Source organism: Colossoma macropomum, unplaced genomic scaffold (genome assembly GCF_904425465.1).
Source record: "Colossoma macropomum unplaced genomic scaffold, Colossoma_macropomum, whole genome shotgun sequence".
Lineage (NCBI taxonomy): Eukaryota > Metazoa > Chordata > Actinopteri > Characiformes > Serrasalmidae > Colossoma > Colossoma macropomum.
The window spans coordinates 6189399-6216698 of NW_023494809.1; the positions used below are offsets into that span (position 1 = coordinate 6189399).

The 27300-nt window shown below is 40.7% G+C and overlaps 1 protein-coding gene across 2 annotated transcripts in view; it reads left to right on the plus strand.

The window, feature by feature from the left end:
• Nucleotides 1-2278: 2278 nt before the first annotated feature.
• The window catches only part of scn1ba (sodium channel, voltage-gated, type I, beta a), a 46761-nt gene continuing 21739 nt past the window's right edge, over nt 2279-27300 (plus strand). For both annotated transcript variants that reach the window (XM_036558369.1, XM_036558370.1), the window contains exon 1: nt 2279-5121. In XM_036558369.1, the coding sequence (XP_036414262.1) occupies nt 5070-5121 (52 nt within the window). In that variant the 5' untranslated portion in view covers nt 2279-5069. The remainder of the gene's footprint in view (nt 5122-27300) is intronic.

Genomic DNA, 27300 nt, shown 5'->3' on the forward strand with positions numbered 1-27300 from the left:
GGATGACCAACACAAACTGTGCAGCAGCAGATGAGCTGTCGTCTCTGACTTTACATCTACAAGGTGGACCGACAAGGTAGGAGTGTCTAATAGAGTGGACAGTGAGTGGACACAGTGTTTAAAAACTCCAGCAGCACTGCTGTGTCTGATCCACTCAGACCAGTGCAACTCACTCTAACACACCACCACCACGTCAGTGTTACTGCAGTGCTGAGAATGATCCACCACCCAAATAGTACCTGCTCTGTGAGGGTCCATGGGGGTCCTGACCACTGAAGAACAGGGTAAAAGGGGGCTAACAAAGTATCAGAGAAACAGATGGACTACAGTCTGTAACTGTAGAACTACAAAGTGCACTTATATAGTAAGTGGAGCTGATAAAATGGAGTATAGAAACAAGGACATAATGTTATGCCTGATCAGTGTATACAGTAATACTGTCCTACTGGAATTAATATCAGTTCATAAGCGTACCTAAAACACACTGTTAGACATGCCTGTGTGATGAAAACTGGTGTGCATACTTTGAAGACTGCAGCACAGCCTCTCTGAGTATCTTTTCAGCCTCTGTTCTGGTGCAGCAGCTCCAGCGTTTATTGACTGATGTGCAGAATGAAAAACTAATTTTAGTCTGAGTGAGGGAGCGAACCAACGAGACAGGGATTGATCCTCCAGGCCTCCAACAGCAGATTAACTGGCCTTTACTTTCCCACCTCCAAGGCAGCATGTTCCAGAATAATCTACCTTTTACACTACAAATGACCCAGCCCCCTTAGCCCGACTGTTGAAGAGGGGGATGCTTTTCGCTGTTTGCATATGTGTAGCAGCCCAGCAGAAGCAATTTGTGCAAGAAGAAAAGAAAAAGATGTTAATTTCACACACAAAAGCTATAAAATGTATGTTTTGTAGTGCAGCACAGCGCTTTGTGTTGTATTGAAGAGACAGATAAAAGCTTTACCTGTAGCTGTACAACAGTCTCAATCTCAGCACAGCTGAACAACCTTCATTTCACTACATTTCTGCCTCATTTCCTCCTCTATTAAAGGGAAATTCCACCAATCTTTCAATTTTTCTGTATAACTCAGTGTTTGAGATGTAATCAGAGAGATTCAGAGTGGTTTGGTGTGAAATGGTTCAGATGTCTTTACAGTGGTGGTGATAGGAACCAGGGGTCGCCATGACTACAACACAAATATAGACATTTTATTTACTATCCAGAACCACCAGTGAAGCTACACGAGTCTTCTGAGTTTATATGGAATGTTGATGATGGAAAATAGTGGAAAATCTGAATTAATAAGTTTTCTTTGGGGACTATTTTGCCTAAAAACACCCTGCATATTATGTATCCCTCCACTATGAATGGAGTTTAAGTTCTCTAAACTATCATAAAACAGGGTCTCAGTCATCAGGCAGTGAATTCATAACCATTTCATGTAGGAACTTTCTGTGAGGGAGCTTTTAGAGGTGGACGTCTGGTTCCTATCACCACCACTGTGAACAGTTCTGACTCTTAAGCTTCTCTCGAACGTATCGTTTCACACCAAACCACTCTGAACCGCTCTGTTTACATGGACCATTAACTATATAGAACCAAGAACACTCAAAGAACCCTTTGCATGATTAAACGGTTCTTTGCATCACGGAAGGGTTCTTTGGCTTGATGGAAAATGTGCATGAATGTGCTATAGACGGTTCTATGCAGAACCTTTTTGAAAAATATATAGCACCCAAAAGGGTTCTTCTATTGTTAAAAGCTTGACAATAGAAAAACCCTTTTTTGGTGTTATATAGAATCATGCAAAGGGTTCTTTGAGTGTTCATGGCTCTATATGGAACCATTTTCACTTGAAGAACCATTTTTTAAGAGTGTACTATACAGAACCATATACATTCTCTGTCAATTTCACCATGCAAGGAAGCATGTAAGCATGCAAACTCATCTCTCTAAATAGAACCCTTCCCTTTACTAAAGAACCCTAGAAGAACCATCTTTTTTAAGCGTACAACACATGCATGCTTTATTGCTGTTTGCAGCTTGTGCACATTAAAATTTGCATATCTTTTCTCTTGTGCACAAAGCTGCAAATTGCATCCACATGGTGTCCTGTGCTGTATGTGATCTAGCTGTACAATCAGCATCCCATCCCTCTACTGCAATGCATCAGTTCTCCCTCCCCCACCCTCTCTCTCTCTCCCTCCCTCTCTCTCTCTCTCCCTCTCCCTCCCTCTCTCTCTCTCTGAGCAGCTGTATCCCTCCCCCTTTCCTCCACGCCATTTCGCAGATGCATCACTTTTTTCTGCTCGTGCTGTGGCCTCAATCGGTGAAAGAAGATGCTGCTGCCTTTACCTTTTCTGAGGCATTACTGACAAACTGAAGGAGGGCTAGCCAAAAGCTACGGGGGCGCAGGCTGTGCACGCAGCAACAAGGGAGCATTTTTCACACCTCGGAGAAACGAGGAGATCCCATACGAGGGGGGGAAGAAAGAGGAGAAGAGGAGGTAGAGAAAGAGGAGGAGGAGGAGGTGGAGGAGGAGGAGGTGTGCCCTGATGCTATTTAGACCCCACAGACACATGCTAACGGTGGCGGTAGGTGCAAACCCTGACGGAGCCCTGCGCTGGCAACCCTGGATCACACGCTCGTCATAACACTTTTTGTATATTTATACATTTTTTGCACGCTGCACGAGGAAAATGCACCAGGATTGTGAGCCTTTTGGAGTTATTTTGGGCTGAACGACGTTGGAATGTAGCTCTGTGCTTATTATCTATATATACGTGTGGGCTCAGTGCGCTGCTATTGACACATGAATGATTCAAGCTCTCATTGAAGCTGATGCTCTGAGAAGAGAAGCATATTTTGAGATTGTTTTTTTTGTTGGTTTCTGAATCATTCAGCCATATGACTGTGCCGTGTGGCTGTTTGGCGCATTGCACATGCCGAATGGCAACAAAACAGAAGCATATGGCATGAGGAATAAGCACATCCGGAGACTGCAGAGGTGGAAGGAGCCTGTGTAGACCCATTGCGTGCACCGGAGGTTGAATATCGTTCAATATCGAGGTGCGTTTGAAACACAACAGGCTCATACCGGCCACAGTTCAGGTGTGAAATGATTGCCCCCATCGCATGCATGCCAGGTCACCGCCTTGAGGACATCTAAACAACGTACGGTCTTTGAAAGTGTATGTAGTTCACGTTGGCACGCCGTACAAGCACCACAGCAATAAGGCAGGGACGGAGGTGAGCAATAAGCATCCGTTCACTCCGTGCGAATGTAGGCGCTGAACCAAAGACGCACGATCTTCAATGAAACCCATGCTTCCGTTCTCCATTTTCTGAAATCACTGTGCGACTTCACTGCAACGTCTCTTTCTCAGGACACTCGGTTTCCGCTCGGATCGCTCGTCTTCCATGCTATGCACTGACTCATCGTAAATGTAGGTTTCTTTTCTCTCGCAGCATCACGAACCTCAGAACCTTCAAGTCTTCCATAAGGATCTAGGAAAGCCGGCTGTGATCTCCATTCTTTCTTGTTCATCAGAGGATAATCTTGTAGCTACAAGCAAGGTGTTCAGGACAGCTGCTCGGCAAACGCTGGGTTGTGTCGGCACAGATGTGCGTGTGTGAGGCCGGATTACAGAGCTGAGCAAAAGGCTCCACAGACATTTGCTGGCCGAAACCTGATTCAGCCGGAGCTGGATAACCTAATACTTTGAGGACACGTGGCCTTGGATAGGAAAGAGAAGGAGAGGAGCTTTCAGACTGAGTGCGACCTCTCGCCCTGCCCTCGTCACTCTCTGTGTCCATCAACACCAGCCCCACCCAACCTGCTCTCGCCTGTAGGAGGGAGGGAAGTATACAGCAGAGTCTTCAGAGTGTCCAGAGGAGGATTCTAGAGAGGTCTTTAGAGTGGCCTGAGAGACCCCTCTAGAGAAGTGTTCATCAGTGCCCTGTGAAAGCTTACAGAGCGGTCTTCAGGGTGCACAGTAGAAGAATCTGAAGAAGTCTTCATCAGTGTCCTGGGACAGCTTCTAGAGGAATCTTCAGAGTGTCCTGAGAAACGCCTCTAGAGACGTCTTCATCAGTGTCCTGGGAAAGCCTGTACAGAAATCTTCATCAGTGTCCTGGGAAAGCTTCTAGAGGAATCTTCAGAGTGTCCTGAGAAACGCCTCTAGAGACGTCTTCATCAGTGTCCTGGGAAAGCTTCTAGAGAAGTTGTCTGAGTGTCCCAAGAAACACCTGTAGAGAAGTCTTCATAAGTGTCCTGAAAACTACTCTAGAAAAGTCTTCATCAGTACTCCCAGGATAATCTTCAATCTTCACCATCTTCATCAGGACAGTGTCATCATTATTTTGGGAAAGGCTCTGGAAAGATCATCAATATCCTTGGAAAGCCTCTAGAAAAGTTATCATCAGTATCCCTGGAAAGGAAAGAAACATGTACAGGGAAAAGCCTCTAGAAAAGTCTTCAACAGTGTCGAGAAGTCTTCGGAGTGTCCCAGGAAAGCATCTAGAGACGTCTTTAACACTGTCCTGGTACAGCCTCTAGAGTCTTTATAATCCTGGGGGTGCCTTTTGATACGTCTTCATCAGTGCCCTGGGGAAACCTCTAGAGAAGCCCTCAAGAGTGTCCTAGAACCTAAAGAAGTTTTCATCAGTTTCCTGGAAAAGCCTCTGGGGAAGTCTTCAGAGTGTCCTGAAAGCCTCTAGAGAAGCCACCGGAGTGTGTTGGAAAAGCTTCTGCATAAGTCGTCATCAGTGTCCCGGGAAGTCTCTAAAGAAGTCGTCATCAGTGTCCTGGAAAACCCTCTGGAAACGTCTTCAGAGTGTCTTGCAAGCCTCTAGAAAAGCCTTGATCAGTGTCTTCTGCTGCTTCTGGCCTACTCTTTCCCCCCCAGCTTTTAGGCTCCTGCCTCTGCACAGCCAGAGACACGAAGCCTTCAGAGATAGACTGCTGCCCACAGAGACGTCCTGATCTCCAGCAGTGGTGTGAGGGGGTGTGTGAGTGAGTGTGTGTGTGTTTGAGGGTGAGTGAGACAGAACGCAGCTCCGGTCCTCGGTAAAGATGTCTGCAGTACGGCTGCTGTGGGCCTCGCTGGTGCTGGCTGCGCTGAACGGTGAGTGCGTTTGGATTTCGTCACGTTTACAAAAGAACATCTGTGTGACTTTGTATGTGCTCCTGTCTGTCTGTCTGTCTGTCTGTCTAACTGTCTGTCCATCTGTCTGTGTCATTCAGGTCAAGTCACCGTGCACAGGTGCTTCATTCCAGTCTGTGGCTTTTTCGAGCTCGTGGTTAACTCGTGGTTTTTTTCAGGAAGGACTGTTTAGGAGTTGTTGTTAATCACTTAAAAGGAAATTCCACTGATTTTTCTGCATAATTTCTGCATAATCCAATGTTTAAAATGTAATCAGAGAGATTCAGAGTGGTTTGGTGTGAAATGGTTCAGATGTCTTTACAGTGGTGGTGATAGGAACCAGGGGTCGCCATGACTACAACACAAATACAGACATTTTATTTACCACCAAATACACTGCAAAAGTGGCATCTTGTCAAGTGAAATCATTTCAAATCTAGTTGATATGTCTAATATTGTTATTTTGAGGCAGTTGTAAGAATATTGTAAGATTATTTGACTTAATCTTAGACATTTTTTCTTAATTTTATAATTTTATCAAGTAAAATTCTCTCTATATTAGCAGATAATTTAGCTTATTTCAAGTATGTGTCTCTAAGCAAAACTATCTGCCAATATATTAAAGGACTTTTACTTTGTAAAAGCACTTAAAACAAGTAAAATGTCCATAAATCTGCTAAATAGTCTTACAATAAGCTTTCAACAGTCTCAGTGTGAGAAATATGAGATGCATTGACTAGATTTGAGATAATTTCTCTTGACAGGATATAATTTTTTGCAATTTTAAGGGAGCATGTATCTCTTCACATCTTAAAAAATAGGTTTTAGGCCAAAATGATATCTCAGAACAGTGTCTCAGTCATCAGGCAGTGAATTCATAACCATTTCATGTAGTAACTTTCCGTGAGGGAGCTTTTAGAGGTGGACGTCTGGTTCCTTTCACCACCACTGTGAACAGAGCGTTTCACTCCAAACCACTCTGAATGGGCTTCGTGTACATCTTAATGACTGAACTACGCAGAAATTTTTAAAAATCAGTGGAATTCCCCATCAAAGCGTGGATTCACATGCAGGAGTTCAGGTTTATCCCCCAGTTTTTGTACTGATTGATGCCACTTTCTGCACACGTGTGACTGCATGTTGTCCGTCTGTATCCACTCTGCAGTAAAAGCCCGAAAGCAGCTGCTGTTGTTTTCAGGGCGTGTGATGTGATGAAAGCGTGAGCTGGTGGTAAAATGGAGGGGAGGCAGTTGCATGAGAACCGTGCCGAAAACAGAGCTTTCCATTCTTCACTCAGGTCCATTTGGTCCATTTAGACTGACAGGAATGTTCAGGAGGTGCTGTTGGTGGCGATGCTGGTTTTCCAGTCTTCGCTGGAACGCTGTTCAGAAATGCCCTGCATTGTTCTGGGCTGGAGTAAGCAGCACAGTGATGGAGTGGACATGTCTCATGGGAGCAGGTGTTGTCAGCTTTGCCTCAGTGAGAAATGCCCCGCATTACAGAGTGGCGCAGAATGCATTTGGCTGCATAATGGAGGTACAGGTTCAGTGAAAAATCTCATTAACAGTTTTCCCTCTTTACCTCGGGTGCAGTCGAGCGGCCAAGACATGTTTGATGCACAAAGTTTCCTTTAGTTTTAAACCAGAGCTTTGAGGAGCTGAGACGTAGGGCTGAACGATTTGGTGATGCTATTTAATTGATTATTCTGACTGATATCGTGACTCTGATTTAAAGCACCGATGTTTCTTGCATTTTATTTTTTTTCCTGCGTTTCTGTGGTTTTATGTACTCATTTGGGTCGTTCTTCATCTGGAGTGGGAATTCAGGTGGATACATTTTTTTAAAGTCTATTTCTTTCATCCCAAAACTAAATAATCTTAATTTGTCCATTAACATCTTCTATTATCATATATGCAGAAAGGAGAGCTTAACTCCAAACATGTTCTACAGTCACTGGTGTTGTATGAATATGGTGTAACTCCAGTGACGGTGACTCCAGTTTATTCTGGTTAAAACTGAGGATTCTGTAAATGGGCTGACTCGTTGGCTGATCAGGTGACTTTGTGCAACTATTTAAAATCAGTAATAAAAATGATAATACGGCATTATTTTGATAAAAATGTAATCATCCAGCTATTAAAGCACAAAACACCGGTGACACACAGAAGATATGAGCTGCCTGATAAACAAAATTATTAATAAATTAATGAAATATAGTGAACGAGTGTGACTCGCCTTCTCATGCCTTGAGCTGCTTCCTCTCTGATGAGCCTTGACCCAAAGAAGCAGTTTAATAGAGCTGAAAATACTGTGTTAAAATGTAAAATAAGAGTCCTGATAACAGCAGTGACCAAATTCTCTGAGACAAATACATTTTTAAAAATATAAAAATTAAATTTAAATTAGTATAGCATTAATGATATAAAAAGTAAACACGAATCTGTTTTATACATATTCCTGAGGTAAACCTCTTAAAAATATTGTTTTATATTAAAAATGGTTTGAAAATTGGTTTTGTGACGAGCTGTTTTACAGATGCAGCGACTATGAAGCAGGATAAAAAAAAATCAGAGAAATCATAAGGGAAAATTGTTATTTAATGACAGAGTTTCCCCTCCAAATGGAGAATGACCGCTTTATTTTTACTTGACCATTTCTAGCCTCTCTTTCTCACACACTGTTTGTGTTACAGTGCCTTTAAGAATAATATATGTAAATGAGCTCTGTTCCGATTGGTTTCCCTGTCGTATTGTGCTGACATTCAGAAAGCAGCCCCTATAACTTCAGCGTGAGTGGGCGGAGCTAAGCTACTCTAGGCTGAATAGGTATGTGTATGTAAATGTGTTGGTTTTTGTGACATCACAGAAACAAGTAAGTCAAAATGGGCTGTTTAATGCAGTTTATTTCCCATATATGGACGGACCAGGGAGTGAATGGTATGTTTTGAGACGTGTTTATTTACTACATCAAACTATGATTTCAGAAAAATGGGGAAAATTCAGATTTTCATAATATGGGCCGTTTAAATTGTGATTATTTTCAATAAATTCAGGCTTTTGGCCAAGAAGACTGGCATATCTGCTTTTTCTGCCTTGAGGCTTGAACACAGAACATAGTGTGTCGCACTGCCAGTTAGTAGTGGTTGTGATGTCACAGCACAGGTTGATCCTGACTGGTCTAACTCAGGGGTCGGCAACTCAAACATTAGGAAGAGCCATTTTGTCCTTTCAACAAAAATCAAAGCACCTTGGAAGCCACAACATTTAATGTCCATTTTATTAAAGTAATGTTTCACCATCTTGTCTGTAAATATGTCTCTACTAGCGTAGACTGAAAATATAAACAAAGACACAGACTTACTTCGCTCTGCATTAAGCTTCAGCTCAGCTATAGCTGCTTTTCTCACATCTCCAGCAGGAAACTCTTCCACTAAACCAGAACAGTTTCTTGTAAAATGTCTCTCAACGTTCGACTACTACGTTTTTAAGAGGCTGAAGTCGTTTATCATTCACCAGCTTCTTGTTTGAATTTTCCCGTTACACTTTAAATGGTGCAGCAGTTACATTCTGGCGCCTCAGGCACCATTTAAGGTGTAACAGGAAAATTCAAACAACAAGCTGGTGAATTGCAGATTAAACGTATCAGGAAACCAGCTGGAGTGATTATATACACTAATAAGTCCATTAATCTCCAAATTATTGATGTTGGTTTTAAATCTTTCTCTTTGCCGTTTCGTTAGCTACTAGCTAGGCATGATTGTTGTCTGCATTGCTATGGTGACCAGCAGTCTGTGCACAAGCTCCATGTTATTAGGCTACATTTTTCCACTTAAAGTTTGTTAAACAGTGTTAATAATGTAGACTATAATAAAAGTTGCAGCTCTTCCGATTTCCAACCCCATCATACCGACCTAAAGTCAGTTTTACAGTAAATTGCGTGACTTTTACTGTGAATATTGCAAAAAAGTATAAAAATAGTTTTCTCTATTTTGTGTGACAGGGTTGTGGACGTTTCATCATGATGTGGTAGTAGATTATTTTTATGGCTAAATAAGTTTGTGTGACTGGGTGCAAAGCAAAACTCAAGAACAGATAAATTATATTATTCTTCCTTAATGTTCTTGTACATTCTTAATATATTTTTATTTTTAAAAAATTAGAATTTTCTTTGCTGCAGCAGTTTTTAGAGCTTCATATCATGAAAACGAGACTGAAAAACTGAAAAACGGTTTGGCTACAGCGTCCAGTTTTCTTACTGCCCTTTTTAAAGGCCTAAATGGGCTAAAACAATTAAATATAAAAACTTACTATTTTTCTTTTTCTGAATTACATATTTAAGTGAATTACATACGTAAACATTTATTAGCAGATTTTTAGCACTTATATGTTGCACCCCCCGCTGAAAAAACAGCACAGACCAGCATGACTTCCATTCTGGCCTAAGCTGGTTTATGCTGGTTGGGTGCTGGTTAGCTGGTCACCCAGTATGGACATGCTCATTGACCATTATACCAGCATCCAAAACATGCCAGCTGGTGACCAGGCATGCTAATCAATGCTGGTTTTTCTATCAGGGTCAAAACTTAAATTACACACTTTTTATGACTCATGTAGGCTAGTTAGCATGATGCTAACTGCAAGCCTGTCATCACGTTTCCCTCAAAGCGTGTGGAGTTGCTCAGTAACAGACATCAAGACTAATAGACTTGATTATGCGGTTTCTGACACTGTATGACTCACTGTTATCCACAAACACGGACTACTGTACTACTACTGTACTGGCTACTGTTTTTAGCGACGCTAACATATTTGAGTCCATGTTTATAGATAACAGTGAGTCATACAGAGTCAGAAACCACATAATGAAGTCTTATAGTGATAACTGAGCTACTGTATGCACTTTAAAGTGAATGTGATTTTGACGATGCCAACTTGTGGGGTCATTAGCCTCCTTTACTTGTTAGTGACAACTGAAGAAGCAAACTTCAGACGCCAAGCATGTTTTGGCTGATCGACTACATTTGTGCTAAATTTGCCGAAGTATCACTGTGGGAAGCTTACAGAACCTGTGGAGACAGAAATTACTGAGAGGAAGTGCAGCAACGTTGCTATTTCAGATGAACAGATGGAGGTTTGTTGTTTGTTTTCTAGAGTCAGATGAACTGTTCCACCAGTGTTTTCCACACTGAGCGAAAGAAACCCATATTGGCCCTCAGCCTAAAGTTACAACCTTATGTTCTGCTACAAAAATACCAATATCTGTCGTTTCTATCGCTCTGGCTCCTGAGCGTCCAGCAATTTCACTCTATTCAGCGGCGGCCTCTCAAAGCAGAGCCCACGTAACGTCTCCCATTCACAGAGGAGATAGAGACGGGGTGAAGGATGCTGCTGAGGAGAGAAAGAGAGGCGAGGGAGCTTTTCAGAGATGCAGCACTGTTACTTAACAGCACATGTTTCGGTGAGTTCGATTTATATTATTTCGAGAGACTTGGCAGCAGGCCACATCTGGAGCCATTTCATTTAGAGGAGATAAGAGAGAGAGCTTGGACAGATAGATACAGATGTGCAGGGACAGAGAGAGACAGTGAAAAATGAGGTAGGCTGGGAATAGAATTAGAACGAGAGAATGAGTGAGACAGAGACAGAGGGATGAAGAACAGTGAGAGGACAGTACTGGTTCTGCTGTCACGTTGTGACACAATTATTAAATTATTAAAGCAAACGAAACGGCCAAATCTTCTTCCACTAATCAGATTTCATTTTATTTTGGCAGATCAGTGTTGACTGATGATCAACAAGCGTCATAGGATTTGAGATATGTGTCTGAACCTGGTGGGACCTGACTGTTTACGTCAGGTTCAGTTGGGTTCAGATGCCATTTCTCAAATAGGTGCCCGTCGTGTGTCAGGTTCAAACCATAGCAACGGCCTAGCAACACCTTAGCAACCACCTAGGATAACATAGCAACAGCCTAGTACCACCTTAGCAATCACCTAGGATACCATAGCAACAGCCTAGAAATACCTTAGCAACCACCTGGGATTCCATAGCAATCATCTAGCAACATCTTAGCAACCACCTGGGATAACATAGCAACAGCCATGCAATACCTTCGCAACCACCTGGGATAACATAGCAACAGCCAGGCAATACCTTCGCAACCACCTGGGATAACATAGCAACAGCCATGCAATACCTTCGCAACCACCTAGAATTCCATAGCAATCATCTAGCAACATCTTAGCAACAACCTGGGATTTCATAGAAATCATCTAGCAACATCTTAGCAACCACCTGGGATAACATAGCAACAGCCGCGCAATACCTTAGCAACCACCTAGGATTCCATAGAAATCATCTAGTAACATCTTAGCAACCACCTGGGATAACATAGCAACAGCCTAGCAACATCTTAGCAACCACCTGGGATAACATAGCAACAGCCTAGGAACATCTTAGCAACCACCTGGGATAACTCAGGATACTCAGGATAACTTTCAGTGAGTTTGCCTGTAAAGGAACTGGATGTAAAAATGAATGATCGCTGCCTCCAGCCCCACAGCCACTCTGCAGAGAGGCAGAGCGAGACAGAGGCAGTAAGAGGAGTCAGAAAAGCACTCAGCCTCTCTCTCTGTTATTCACCCGTGCAGTCAAACCCTCCCCATCCAGCAGCATCAGATCAGAGTGGAGATCCAGCAGCTGTGAAGACAGACTGCTAGCCGGAAGCTCTCGCAGAGAAATAGAGACACAGCAATGGTCAATATTTATTGGGTTCAGAGCGTGTGAAGGAATATCCATCTGTCCGCGGTGTCGGGTATCACTCAGAGTGTTGGAGCTGTTTAAGTGCAGATCTGGCTCACCGTCAAGAAGGTGACGTTTACTTTCCGAAACTAAAGAAGCATAGAGATAACTGACCAGAGCAAAAGGGCTGTTTTGGGAGATGTACGGTGACACCTGTGTCTGTTTCTACCCAGTTAAATTATTGCTCCACATCTGCAGTGATTAGAAGTGTAATGTTACTACCTTGATGGGCTGATTGCAGCGCTGTCTGCTCTGAAGGAGTGAGTGTACTGTGAGTATGCTGTGACTAGCTGTTAGGGCTGGGCAATATTTATCATCATCACGATAAATTAAGTCATGATATGCTTTTCTGAGTTATCGTGGATATCGTCACTACTTCTGGAACTGCATGTTGGAATACCAAGTGAGCATAATTAGCTCTGTTTAATTGGATCTAGGGCAGAGCAGGATGTTGAATGTTGAATGAAACTCACTGTATTCATAGCTTTCTATTTTATTTTTTAAATGTGGCACTACTGGTTCTTTTTTTCTCTATTCCAACTTATCAGATATCAGAAAAAGTAAATATTGTGACATATTGTATATCGTGAAAATTTCAAGATGTATTGTGATATTTCTGATATATCGCCCAGCTCTGCTGGATATTAGTAGGACTAATTCAACTAGCATGGGGGTCGCAACCAAAATGTTCAGAAGAGTCTTTTGTCCTTTTAACAAAAATCAAACCACTTCGAGAGCCACAACATTTTATACCAATTTAACCATCTTGGTTGTAAATGTGTCTCAGTATGTGCTGATGTACTAGTGTAGGCTAAAAATGTAATATAGTATAAAATGCAGACAGACTTTGCTCTGCTATAGCTGCTTTTCTCACATCTCTGGCAGGAAACTTTTCCACAAAACCAGAACAGTTTCTTTTAAAACGTCTTTCAACGTTCAACTTTTTACGAGGCTGAAGTCGCTTCTCATTCTCCAGCTTCTTGTTCTAACTTTCCCGTTCCACCTTAAATGGTGTCTGAGGCACCAGAATGTAACTGCTGCACCATTTAAGGTGGAACTTGAGAATTCGAATGAGAAGCTGGTGAATGAGAAACTGACTTCAGCTTTGTGACTGTTTAGTGTTCGACAGTTTCGCGTTGCAGATTAAACGTATCAGGAAACCAGCTGGAGTGATTGGTGTATGAAGATAAAGAGATGAGTGAGGACTGAGTGAGGCTCAGAGCTGGATTTCAGTGTTGATACAGCACTTTTCTTTCTTGTGTCAAAATTTCACACAGAAAAAAACTAAACTAAACTGTACTAAACTGTCACTGACCCTCAAGGCTCCATCTCAGTACCTTTAGTCAGGGAACATAACTGAACCATAATCTGCTGAAATGATATGTTCTAAGCTGTACTGACTCCACACACCCCGTCTCGTCTCCAGGCTTTTATTTTACTGTTCTGTTTAAAACATTCGGTTATGAAAAGGTACAAATACGAACTTTTCACCTGGAAACACTTATTTAAGGTTCACAATCAGACCTTAAAACCACTGTTGGAGCTTTGAGGGAACATTTACACTGTTTGTACCTTGATGAACGAAAAATGTACCTGAACAGAACCTTTATTTCTAACAATGATAGTAACAGGTAAACACACCAGGCATTTTAAGTGGGTACGCATGGATTCTTATAGTTTTGTAGTTGGTTTGTGTCGTATATCTGTGTAACATGTAGTCTGTGCTGTATCGAGCAGTTCAGTCAGTTTGAGTCCCTGAGTGTGTTTGTGGTAAAAGCACTCAGAAACTAGAGGGAGGTTTGACCAGAGTTCTTTTAGGCATCAGTTGGTAGCGTCCGTCTCTAATCTTCTGAGAGCCGGACAGAGTACAACGAGCTGCAGTTGCATGCAAAGTTTTGGGCACCTCAGTCAAAGTCCATGTTTTGTTAATTGTGTTCTCTGTAGAGGATGTGCTAACTTGTTCACACTTAGGCCCAGTCCCATTTCACCCCTCGCCCCTACCACGTAGCCTTACCACTCTGTTTTGCGTGTTCATGTCTAGGGGTAGGGTGTCCTGATTCTTGTTGAGATAGAGGGGGAGGGTGAAGTGTTAGAGCTACATGACCCTCCAAACGGAGGTTTTTCAGAGACTCCAAACAGAGAGTTATGAGAAAAAAAGAAAAAACGGCGAGACGGAGAACAAGAGACCAAAGAAACCCACAAATGTGAGAATTTTCTCTGTTAAAATTACGATAACCATTTTATTATTGTAGTTCAGTGTCATTTCAGTGTATTTTGGTCGTTTTCTTCATAACAAACATAAAAATCGCTAATAGCATGCTAATGTCTCGGTACCTAACCTGCTAAATTTCCCGTTCCACCTTAAATAGTCCAGCAGTTCTGACGCCTGAGGTGCCAGAATGTAACTGCTGCTCCATTTAAGGTGGAACAGAAAAATTCGAACAAGAAGCTGGTGAATATCCGACTTCAGCTTCATATCACTGAAGAATTAGTGGTGGGTGATAATAAATAATTGCCCCCTCTTTGAAGATCATATGATGCCCTAAATGTAACTAAAGCCCAGCAGTGAGGAGCTGAACTTTACCCTCCTCTGCTGTCACTGTAGACTGGCAGGGTCGCCTACAGAGCAGCGCTGGTAGCTGTTAATGAAGTGATGCTCTTTTTATTTGAGGGTCCCATTTCAGAGGGGAGATTTCATCCACTACCCTGTAACTCAGTTCCAAGGGGCAACACTCGAAAACAAGGGGTAGGGGTAAAGATAAGAAATGGGACTGGGCCTTAGAAAATCAACGACTTGTAATTTGACCACGTATTGAAGAATAATGCCAGAATAATAAACCAGATCAAATGGAATCATGGTGAAATGATTTCATCAGGCACGGAATCATTTCATACAGAATCATAATTGACTTGAATCAATTTGAGGTCAGAGGTTTATGTGATGAGGTTTATGTGCTGAGCCATGATGAGGCTTGTGGTGGTGTTTTGTTTGAGTGGATTAAAAGAGAGAAAATGGCAAGCATTCATCTCAGCAGTGAGTTAGCAGGTTTAGCAGGTGTGTTTATTAGCAGGAGAATCACCAAACTGTCCTACAACCTGCTGCTATAGTCAGCTACACTGAAAACAGTGCTGCAGTGAGGAAATGTGTACATTGCCACATCAATAAAGTACATTACATCAGCACTGTTACTGCCAAAAGTAAGCAAAGTGAAAGACAAAATAGTTTGATGTAATATAGTTTATTATGTGCAAATGATGTGCAGTACTGTACCATTTCCAGTAAAACAGCTGTTAAGTACAAGTTATTAATTTTTTTACTGTTGGGAATAAACAGAAACACTTATTATTACACTTATTTTTCCTTTGACTTTCTCCTTTGTGATGCCAGCAGATTATATTAAATCTAATCTGCTCACAAATATCTCCTAAAACATGAATAACTTCTACTCAGTGGGTGTTTTACCTGGAAATAAATTAGTTTTGGTGTCTACAAGGTCTTCCAGGTGGTTGTTAGGAGTCTCGTTTTCTCTGTAACTTTTAATTTTCCTTTGACTTTCTTGTTCGTTATATTAAGTAGATTAATATCTAATTTTCTCATGAAAAACGAAGAACTTCATGTGATGTTTTTACTGGACGTTAAATAAATGAAGCAGCTCTGACTTTCGCCCCGTTCTGAACACTGTTGAACTCAGTAAATTCAGTGTGGCCACTTATTCAGTGTAGAAATATAAAACTGTAGTGTATCAGTTTAAACCTGCTGAACAGTGTTTTGATGACTCAGCTGCTGTTTAAGGTAAATAAAGTCGTACTTACTTCATTACCGGTAAAGATCCCTCTGAGGGGAAGTAGACCTGAACACTGAAGGACAGTGATGAGTGATGTTAGCAGTAATCCTGTTTCTGGAGGACGTGTATGATCTGTGATGTAATCACGTCACGTCGTTTACTGCCATAAACTGTCCTGGAGGCCAAACACTGAAAAAAGTGTCTGTTCCTTCAGAGTCCCTTTCTGCTGACCACACGCCGTGTGCCAATCATCAGACAGGCTGGTCAGCAGAACCTGGGCTTGATATAACCTTCTGCTGACCACAGGTGATTCACTCAGCATCACTGTGTGACGAGGAGTGGTGTGTGTGTTCGATTCTGATTCTTCTTTAGGAAACAAGTTAGGGAAACAATCCATCATGAATTCTCAAATTTCACCACGATTCGATTAGATTTTTGTGTACAATTCAGAATTATTTTAAAAAATATATTGAATACACAAATATTTTATTGTTTTATTGATTTAAAACCAGTTATTACATCCTCTACAGGGAACAAACTTGAAATAAGCAATTTCGCTGCTGTCGGAACAAAACCTCATATCCCCAAAATGGTAACTTTACCGGAGAAGGAAAGAACCGACTTTACTTTTAATGTAAACCCCCTACGGGAGGCGTCTAGGGGGCATCTTGATCAGATACCCGAACCACCTCAACTGGCTCCTCTCAATGCGGAGGAGTAGCAGATCTACTCTGAGCTCCTCCCAGATGACCGAGCTCCTCACCCTGTCGTTGGGTGTAGCCGCCCTGCGGAGAACGCTCATTTCTGCCGCTTGTATTCATGAGCATAAAAGAACCAGAACCAGTTACACACTCTGCCTAATGGAAAACCAAAAAAGTAGAGTTGAGTCAAGTCGAGTCGAGCCAGTACCATGCAGTGGAAAAGCACCTTAAGTACGCTGTCAACAAAAACAAAACAGTGTCTCAGAGCGGCTGTGGCTAAAACACAGTCATCTTGTGACTGAACAGTCAGCTGATCATTTCAGTAAAGATATAAGGGTAACACTTTCTATGAATGTCATGTTTGTAAGCATCTATAAACACATTTATAACATGTTATAATGCCTTCATACGGCATTATAAACATGATTATAAACATTTATAAAAATTAATTTTTATACACTGAATTACACTTTATAGCCATGTTTATTATACATTATGAATTGTTAATATAATGGATTATAAATAGTGTTAATAACATGTTATACTGTCAGTGCCAAAGAAGTCAGTCCCAGCTTGGAGAGCGTAAAGACAAATACCAAGCTAACGGTGGTGAACATTACCTTTCCCACATTGGGTAAAACACTGATGGCAGCACTAGTTTAAACTCTGACATTTGAAGCCTGTAATGTGCTTTACTGTGAATGTTTTAGTGTTTCAGTAAATCCTTCAGTAAATACTTCAACTTGAAGCCTCACTCTGAACACTGGAGGAGGCTTTAGTACAGTACGCTTCACTTTACTTAGAGCGGACAAATACAACTTATGAGCTCTTATATTATGTTATGATCAGTACTTATAATGTATTATGTTAACAATTCAAAATGCATAATAAGCATGGCTATAATGTGTAATGCCTTTTTATATATATTTATAGCCATGTTTATAATGCCTTATGAATGCATTATAACATGTTATGAATGTGTTTATAGATGCTTACAAAGGTGACATTCACAGAAAGTGTTACCAATATAAGCTTAAAGTTTTTGCATATTTCAAAATGGGCGTGGTTAGCCTGCTAGCTATAGCCTGCTAGCTATAGCCTGTTAGTGACCTATAGCCTGTTAGCAGGTCACGCTACTTTAATGTCATGATTTGTTCGTAAAATGAATAAATAAGGTTAAACAGGTGTGAAATAGAGTGGTGATCGTGTTGCAGGTAGTGACGAACATTAGCATCACAGCCTATTAGTAAAGCTAAATCAGGAACAAATGCAGCTGGTTAGCGAGTAGCTAACACACTGCTGTGCACATTTAGTGGAAAACTGATAATGAATGATAAACTGCGATAAACTGTCTTGCTAGACCAAAACTCTCATTGCTGGTAGGATTTTTTTATTCACAAGTGTAAAAAACACACATTTTGATACTTTTTACAGGGGAAGTGAGATAAAAACCAGCTTTCGTCCTCCATTTCAAATGTTTCCGAAAGGCGAGCTGGAGGCGTGACGCTGTTCCAGTCAGAGAGCAGTGGACAGTCGGGTTTATGGTGCATTGTGGGAACTTTCAGGGAATGATTCTCACAATGAAACACTCTAGAAAATGCCTGATTGCCTGATTAGGACCTGGACTGCTGAACTAGGGAACTCTTTGAGGCGCAACCAATAGTGACCGCATAATCAGGATCTGGTGACGTTTGGAGGAAAACTGTTTGTTTAGCACAATAGCAGCGATTTTCGTTTATTTGTCCCACATAGAGGTCAGCTCAGACCTGGAGAGTCTAACAGAGGCATGAGACCGACTACAGAATGACGACACGACTTGAGTGATTTCAGTGTTTAAATACTGACGCGCATCCCTGATCAGTATATAACATGTTAGTGTGCTCTAAAACTGACTGTACCTGATTTACAAAATTACAAAACCAATGCAGTTGTGATCACATTTCCCTTCTGCATGTGTCTGATGGGAGAAGAATGGTGATGGTGAGTCTCCAGTACGCCTGAAGGATGTGTGCTGTGGAATTGTGGGTAGGCAATCAGTGTTTGAGGATGAGGCTGAGCGAGAGGCAGGCTGATAGAGAGAGATGAAGGATGGAAAAAGAAGAAAGTGACAGAGAGAAACAGACAGTCGTCCTTGAACAGGGAGAAATGCTGCAGAGGCCTCAGAGCAGAGACAGTGACGTCCAGCGCCTCAAATCGAGACTCGGACGGTGTCGAAATACTGATGAACTGCACAGTTCATACACGGTTTAACGCAACCCACCGTTTAAAGCGGCAGTTTGGCAGATTTGTACGGTTTCCCTCCTTTACCCTAAATGCCGATGGTAGGCCCTTTTCACATTTCTGCATCTTTTCTGCTGGAAGTTCTTGTTGCAGTTAACGCTAAAGTAACAACAAAAACAATGATGACGAGTTGAGCGTTTACAGCTCACTCAAGTGTTCGAGCTTGAAGCGAAAACAGCCTCATCTCAGTTTCAGTGGTTTATCAGCTGATTATGAGCAGAGAAGAAATGAGTCATACGGAGTGAAAGAACCTCTGTGTCTGTGTTTCGGCGCTGCTCACTAACGTTGATGTGCAGTTTGTGCTGTAAAGTTGCTGCTTCAGCCGCTTTCAGAGGAACAGTTTTCATTTTCTCCCTCTAAAGCTGTCGGTATCTGAGAGAGCGAGAGCTCAGCGGGAGCAGATGTTCATTCAGTGTTTAAAACGTCCACTGTGGCGCTACGGACCCTGACGACCCGGCGCCCCCTGCTGGTGTGTGTGCATGTTTAGCTTTTTGCCAAGTAGTTTATTGTTAGTGAGCTGCTTCAGCATCTCCAGCTAACATGGCTAATCCAGCTTTTTGGTTATAGTTATTTTCACCTCCACTGATGTGGAGCTGACATTACTGTGAAGGAATTTCTCCACAAAGCATTTATATCCTTTATTTAGTCTGGACTCCACATTGTTGTGTGTTTGGTTCTCCGACAGTTCTGGACTCATCCTCGAATCTTGGCAACTATGATAAAGATAAAGTGACTCTCTTTTCTGTGGTGCTGAAGTGATACGAACGCCTGTATTTCTGAGGTCAGTAACTGTCCGAAAGGCAATAGCTGAACTTTTACCAGTGTTTACAGACTTACGGTTCCTGTAAAATAGGCCTATCAGCCAAGACGTGTTTGGTGTCTGAAGTTTGTTTCTTCAGCTTCAGCACTGGAGCTACGACGCTAATGTGGAAGCTAGTACCGCAACAATTAGCATACATTCTTCAAAGGTTCTTTTGTAAAGACAGTGGTTCTATAAAACCATGAACACTCAAAGAACCATTCACATGCTTTAAAGGCTCCTTGCATGGTGAAAGCGTTCTTCAGATTGATGGAGAATGTGCTGTATGTGGTTCTATATGGAACCTTTTTAAAAATGGTTCTACATAGCACCCAAAAAGCTTTTCTTTTGTTAAGATATCAACAACAGAACAATAGAAGAATGCTTTTTGGTGCTACATAGAACCATATGCAATACATTCTCCATCAATCTGAAGAACCAGTTCATGATGCAAAGGACCATGTAATCATGCAAATGGTTCTTTGAGTGTTCATGGTTCTATATAGAACCATTTTCTTTGCTTACTTAAAGAACTTAAGGAACCATTTAGAGTGTAAAACTGATAAGCCTGGACTAAACGACGTCACACAGCTAGAACAGTACAGTGATGGGTTTCCCTGACTTGTTAGCTTCGTTAGCATGGGAGCGTGATTTCAACAGAAAGTCTCTCCAGCTTCAGCTCACAGTGACGCAGATACACACACACACACACACACATACACACACACACACAGCGCTGTGAGAAACGTGTGTGTGTGTAAGTGTGTGTGTGTGAGTGTGAGTGTGAGTGTGTGTGGTGGGGGAGGGGAGGACGTGTCTGTTAAATCTGTACAAGGGCAGACAAGGACAAACGGAGGGTCATCCTCTCTCAGCAGCTCAGTGTTACAGCATCACAGCACACAGCTGAGCAAATCAACACCAGCGAAATTAGATAATATTCATTTATTACTTCTTCTCATTATTGTTGTTTTTGCTAATTATACTATTACCTCTATTACTACTATTAATAATAATAAAAAAATAATAATAGTAGTAGTAATAATAATAATATGAATAATAATGATAACATTAACTTATTGATTCTTCTCATTATTGTTGTTTTTGCTAATACTATTACTACTATTGATAATAATAATAATGATAATAATGATAATAACATTCATGTACTACTTCTTCTCATTATTGTTGTTTTCACTAATAATACTATTACTACTATTGATGATGCTAATAATAATAATAATACACACACACACACACACAGCTGCTTGTCCTTCTGGGTCACAGGAGGAGCTGGAACCTATCTCAGCAGTCAGTGGGTGGAAGGCAGAATACACCCTAGAGATAATAATAATAATAATAATAATATATAATTAATTAAGTCATGTTATTTAACATACTTTATTTGTGTTGTTGTTACTATTATTATTACAAAATTATTTTGTTTTTCCTGTTTTAATCTATCTTATAATAATAATAATAATAATAATAATAATAATAATAATAATAATGTCTTTCAAGAAGATTAAAACAAGTATATAGAAGGAAAAAAATGAACATAAAAATACTAAAATACTAAAAAATGAAATTTTGGTAAATACTAATGGATCACAGAGGGAAACAAAACTGATCAAAAAGGCTCCAAAAAAAAATTATCTGGTGGAGTAACAGTAAAATGTACCTTCAGGAAGTCGGTGATGCTGCGTAAATGCAGTACTGAATACAGACTGAATAAAGTGTTTTAAGATGCCTTTTTAAGATGCCTTTTGGTTACCGTAGTAACTGAGAGCCGGGTTCTTCGGCCGGGTCTCCGGATGACCAGCAGATTTGGTACTGAGTAGAACATTTGTTCCTCACAGTTTGTCACTTCAAGCACTACAAGAATGAGAGAAGTGTGGCCTCTTTGCTGGAAACACTGTAATGTCTCAGACTGAGCCTTAAAGGCGAGGCTGTGTGTCTGGAGGCTTCAGGGTGAAGATTGCAGCTGCTGGCGTCTCACCAGAACCAGCAGAACCATGAACACCACAGCTCTTTAAAGGGATAGTTCAGTAAAACATGGAATTTGACCAGGAGCCCAGTGAAATAAAGGCAATAAAAACAGTAAACAAGCTATTTCAGAATAATGCAATTGCTAAAAGAGTGCATACTTTATTTATTTATTATTATTATTATTATTATTATTATTATTATTATTATTAGTATGGATGTGCAATCTCACTAATTTTCATATTTGACTGTTAATGTTAAATTAACCAAAGAAGAATGAAAATAATGTCTGATTTTAACATGCTTAGTTCATCCCCAGTACACAGACAGGGTGCACTGGTGCTAGGAAAAAGCAACTCCACCAATTTCTCAAATTTTCCTGCATACTTAAGTGGTTAAGATATAAACAGAGCCGTTCAGAGTGGTTTGGTGTGAAACGCTTTGTTCTAGAGAAACTTACCGAGTCAGAACTGTTCACAGTGGTGGTGATAGGAACCAGACGTCCACCTCTAAAAGCTCCCTCACAGAAAGTTACTACATGAAATGATTATGAATTCACTGCCTGATGACTGAGACACTGTTTTATGATCGTTTTGAGAAGATTTTTGGCTTTAAAATCCATTTATGCATTACCACTAACATGTTGGGTGGCAGTAAAAGAATCAGTCAATCAATGCTTGTTAGCTACATTAACCTTGTAGCTCCTAAAGACTAAAGAAGCAAATGTGTCTTGGCTGATCAGCTACATTTGGGGTGAAACTGTAAATTACATTTTTTGCCAAACTTTCCCTTTAAACAATGTCCTACAGTGAAGAGCCAGTGAGGACGTGATGAATGAGGCTCTTTTAGCTGTAGAGCAGCTTCAGAGGCGCCTCTGTCTCTCGCTCCTTTCACTCGCAGACGGATGTTGTTGTGATGATAAACAGGCTCGTATGCACGGCCTCACAGAAAGAGCGTTTGTTCCTATGGAAAGTCTGATCCCTAAGGCTGAGCATCATGGGAAATGTCATGGATGTTTACCATGTCCCCGGACACCGAATCAGCTTGAGTGTGTGACATGGAGATGAAGTCAGCCTGTGTCCTGTATGTGGCATCTCTCTCTCACAAACACAAGGTCAACGAGGTCAAGAACAAAGGTTCATTTTCCAGAAACAGATCATAACAAGATTTCGTCATACGCACAATTTAGAATCAGTCATAACAGAAATCTGGACCTGGTTTTAATGTCTGCATAGAAAGGAATACACATTAACAACAATGCGTGTGTTTACATGCACTTTATAATGCGATCATAATCAGATTTCTGCCATTATCAGATTATTAAGTGTAAACACACTGAACCGGTTACTGACACAATCTGATTTTCTGCAGTTATCAGATTATTAAGTGTAAACACGCTGAACCGGTTACTGACACAATCTGATTTTCTGCAGTTATCAGATTATTAAGTGTAAACACGCTGAACCGGTTACTGACACAATCTGATTTTCTGCAGTTATCAGATTATTAAGTGTAAACACACTGAACCGGTTACTGACACAATCTGATTTTCTGCAGTTATCAGATTATTAAGTGCCTGTAAACACACTCAATATTAAATATACTAGTATGGGATTTATAATAGTCTTTTAGCGCTAAGCTAACACTGGTACAATGTTTGGTCAGTCTAGATTTGAAGCTTGTAACAGACATTTGTATAGTTTTGTGCCTTTAAGACTGATTTCACTGCTGTCCAAAGAAAAACATTTATCTCCCATTTTTTTACATCATTTGAGCAAAGGAATTGCACTTTACATTTACTTACAGTATAAGTAAAGAAAATTTTACTGTCTCCTGAAAAGCTGCCATTTTGGAGATTTTTCTTTGGACAGTGATGATATGTAAATGAGCTCTGTTCTGATTGGCTGCTCTCATTCAAAAAGCAAAACTCTTATTTCAAAAAAGTGAGTTTAGAAGATAAGAAGTAAGAAGATACATTTTTCCATGATGTGGACCCTTTAAAATATATTTGAGTTTGTGTGTGTCAGTTTTACAGTGACTCTTTAGGTAAACGTGATATATATGTATATATATTTTTTATCGTGATGAACAACATGCTTCTCTGAGCATATCACTGATATTGTCAGTGCTTACCTGCATATTTCTTTAGCTCTGTTTAACAGGATTTAGTGCAGCACAGTATGACTGTAATCATTGTACCCAGTTGGCAGTTTTTAAATGTGCCACTTGTGTTTTGTGTCTCTGTGCCAAAATATCGTGGTATGATATTTTTGCCCGCCCTACGGCTTGTATTCACAGTCAACGATGTATCTAGAACTTCCAGAAGGACTAGAATGATGTTATTCTCACAACATTGTAAATCAGAGCATGACTGCTTGAGTCCTCTGTCACTTCCTAATTACGTCGGTAGTTAATCTAACGTGTAAGGCCTTCAGTGCAGCTACTGAAGTCCTGACCAATGGGAGAGCTCGCTTGGCTGTATCTACCTAGATAACACAGAGAAAACAATCCTGATTGGACAGTTTTCTGTTGGTCGTTTCAAGAATTTAACCCTTTAACAATGAATAACAGTGAATTACTATGATACTTGTTGTTTAAATGTGATGATCATATTAAATAAATCTAAAATAAAAATTACATGCATGTATTTTTTAGTTTGCAGAAAGTATTAGGCTTTCTCTGAAGACCTAGAACCCCTGCTGGTCATAGGGTTCGTTTAGAGGGCCACCTTAGGTGGACAGGGGACATTTTACTGCTAATAAAGGTCAACACAGGCTCCTGTCAGTGAACCTTTTCCTTCAGAGAGCGAGTGTAAGAGGCCAGCGGTGCTGCTCTGGGCTGCCTAAATTGAAAAGTGAGGATTAAAAGTGCTCATTGTGCCTCCTAATCTGCCTTTTCTGGAATAAGTTGCATAACATAATCTGTGCAAAAGGAGCGTTATGTAACCGTATGGTTTGATGCGGCTGACTTTCAAATGTAGGTGTCCTGGCCGGGGCTGAGGCCTACAGCGTACTGTGCTCTTTCATTTTCTACGGATGATCCACTTAAAGGAACACTGCAGCACTTTCAGCCCAGTCTCTGTCGGCTGTATCTTTACGGTACGGTCGATTAGCACGGACTATAATTCAACACGCTTTCCTGAAGAAGAACAGTGAATTTGATTTGAGAGTGCCTCAGAGCTGCTCGTATGAAATTTTAGCCAACACTGGGGCAACACGGTCTACTGCAAAACCATATCTTTGTGAGCAAAAACATCTTAATTCTAGTCAGTTTAATATTTGATATTTTATGTTAGAATATTGTAAGAATATTATCAAATTCAATCTATCCCTGTTATTTTATCTCTTCCACTGCATTATTTCTTGGAACAAGAAAGATCTGCCAACAGAATAAGAAAATCGCATTATATAAAATGACCTAAAACAAGTTAAAAGCATTTAGAAGTAGGTCGAATATCTATAAGACATACTCACTAGATCAATCAAGTCAATTGGGTCACAACCCAAATGTTAAGAAGAGCTATTTTGTCCTTGAACAAAAAATCAAACCACTGTGGGAGCCACAACATTTTATGTCCATTTTACCATCTTGTCTGTAAATATGTCTCAGTATGTGCTGATATTCTAGTATAGGCTAAAAATATAATATAAACAAAAACACAGACTTGCTTTCTCTGCTGCTTCAGCTCAGCTATAGCTGCTTTTCTCGCATCTCCAGCAGGAAACTATTCCTCAAGGGTAGAACAGTTTCTTGTAAAATGTCTCTCAACGTTCAACATTTTACGAGGCTAAAGGCTCTTCTCGTTCTCCAGCTTGTTGTTCCAATTTTCCCGTTACACCTTAAATGGTGCCTGAGGTGCCAGAATGAAACTGCTGCATCATTTAAGGTGGAACAGGAAAATTCAAACAAGACACTGGTGAATGAGAAACTTCACGACTTTTTAGTGTTTCAGTTTCTCATTGCAGATTAAACGAATCAGGAAACCAGCTGGAGTGATTATAAACGCAAATAAGTTCATTCGTCTCCAAATTATCGATGTTCATCTTAAATCTCTCTCTTTGCCGTTTCGTTAGCTACTAGCTAGGCGAGACTGTTGTCTGTGTTGCTATGGTGACCAGCAGTCTGCGCTGATCTTCAGGGTTAAAGGGTGAATTAGCAGTTCTACATTAACTCCAGAGTTTAAGACCGTTTATTGATAAACTGTGTTGAACGATCAGCAGAGCTTTATTTTACTGTAAAGGAGGATTATTTTATTTTTACCTACTAATCTGATTCTGCTGTGGAGCCACAGGGCAGTAAAAGAGCTGCATGCAGCTCCGGAGGTGCATGTTACCGACCCCAGGACAAGATTTAAGGATGATTTTTAAGGATGATTTAACTTATTATCATTTTTTGCAGTGTAAAAGTACAATGGAATCCATGATTCACTCGGCCCATCTCGGAAAGAACCAGTTTCACAGATCTACAGCTTAACCACATAAATCCGACAAGTCTAAGTCCGGCACCAGTCAGGGACGCATTTCTGTTTGCAACAGGACCATCATTTGATCAATTTAATGTATGTAGAATCTGCACTTTCTGTGTGCTACATTGTTTCCTGTCACTGCATTAAAGATGCACGATGCTTCTTTTACTGTTGGATGCTCTTTCAGATCAATAAGCACTTATTGTTGTTGATGAAGAGCATCTTAAGTGTGACGTATTTTCCTGTTCATGTGTTCTAAAATGCAAAGAAAGTGAATAAGAATCTATGAATTTTATATGAATTTTTGGCAACAACAGCTCTGAAAAATCATGTTATTAACGAAGAATAAAACAGTAGATAAAACAGTAGAAATAGCTTCGCTGGCCTTAAATACATTTGACTGAAGAGTTCATACAAAAATCCATACTTAGCTTGAAACATTTACGGATCAAATTCAGCAGCTGCCCATTGACTTCTATTATAAGTGAGTTTCAAGCTACAGGGTTTTCTGTTCTTTTCTAAGTTCGGGGAAACGTATCAAAATCATTCTCTTTGCTAATTGACCGTCTGCTACAGATGTGATAAACAGAGATGAGCTTGAAAAACGCTGGAGTATTCCTTTAATATCTGTCTCTCCAGAGCAGCATCTCTTGCTCCACTTACTTTATTTATTTATTTTTTTTTTTAGCAGTGTCTTCTCCTATAACCACCTTCAGTGTTATCTCTGTATTTTGACCTGTGTGTGGCTGGATGTTTGAAGGAGCGCCGAAAAAACCCTCTTTCTCTGTCAGGAGACATTCCGAATCTTTCCTCACAGATCAGCCGGCGCCTCGGCGGTTCTGTCTGTGCTCCGCGAGTGTGCTCGAAAGAACAGTTTCTTCGCTTCTCCATCTCTCTAGACGTGATATGTGATTGTACTGTGATGATGCTAACATGCTAAAAGGATTATGTTGCCAGTAATGAATATAAAGCAGTGGGGGCCGCATAAGCCACAGTGTTTACATGTCTCGGTGAAAGGGGAACTCCACTGATTTCTCAAATTCTCTACATAATTTAGTGGTTAAGATGTAAACAGAGTCGTTCAGAGTGGTTTGGTGTGAAACGCTCCATTCTAGATAAACTTACCAAGTCAGAATTGTTCACAGTGGTGGTGATAGGAACCAGACGTCAGGAGCGTTTATTGCAATCTCGGGTTACCTGGAGGCCTCTAGCCAGGTGATCTTCTCTAAAGAAGGCCAGTTGAAAGAATGCAAAACAAAAGTGTCCCATATTGTTTTTTCCATATATAGATTTAACTAAATAACATATACTGTCATATTACTACATACTTAAAAAGGATGGTTCTTCA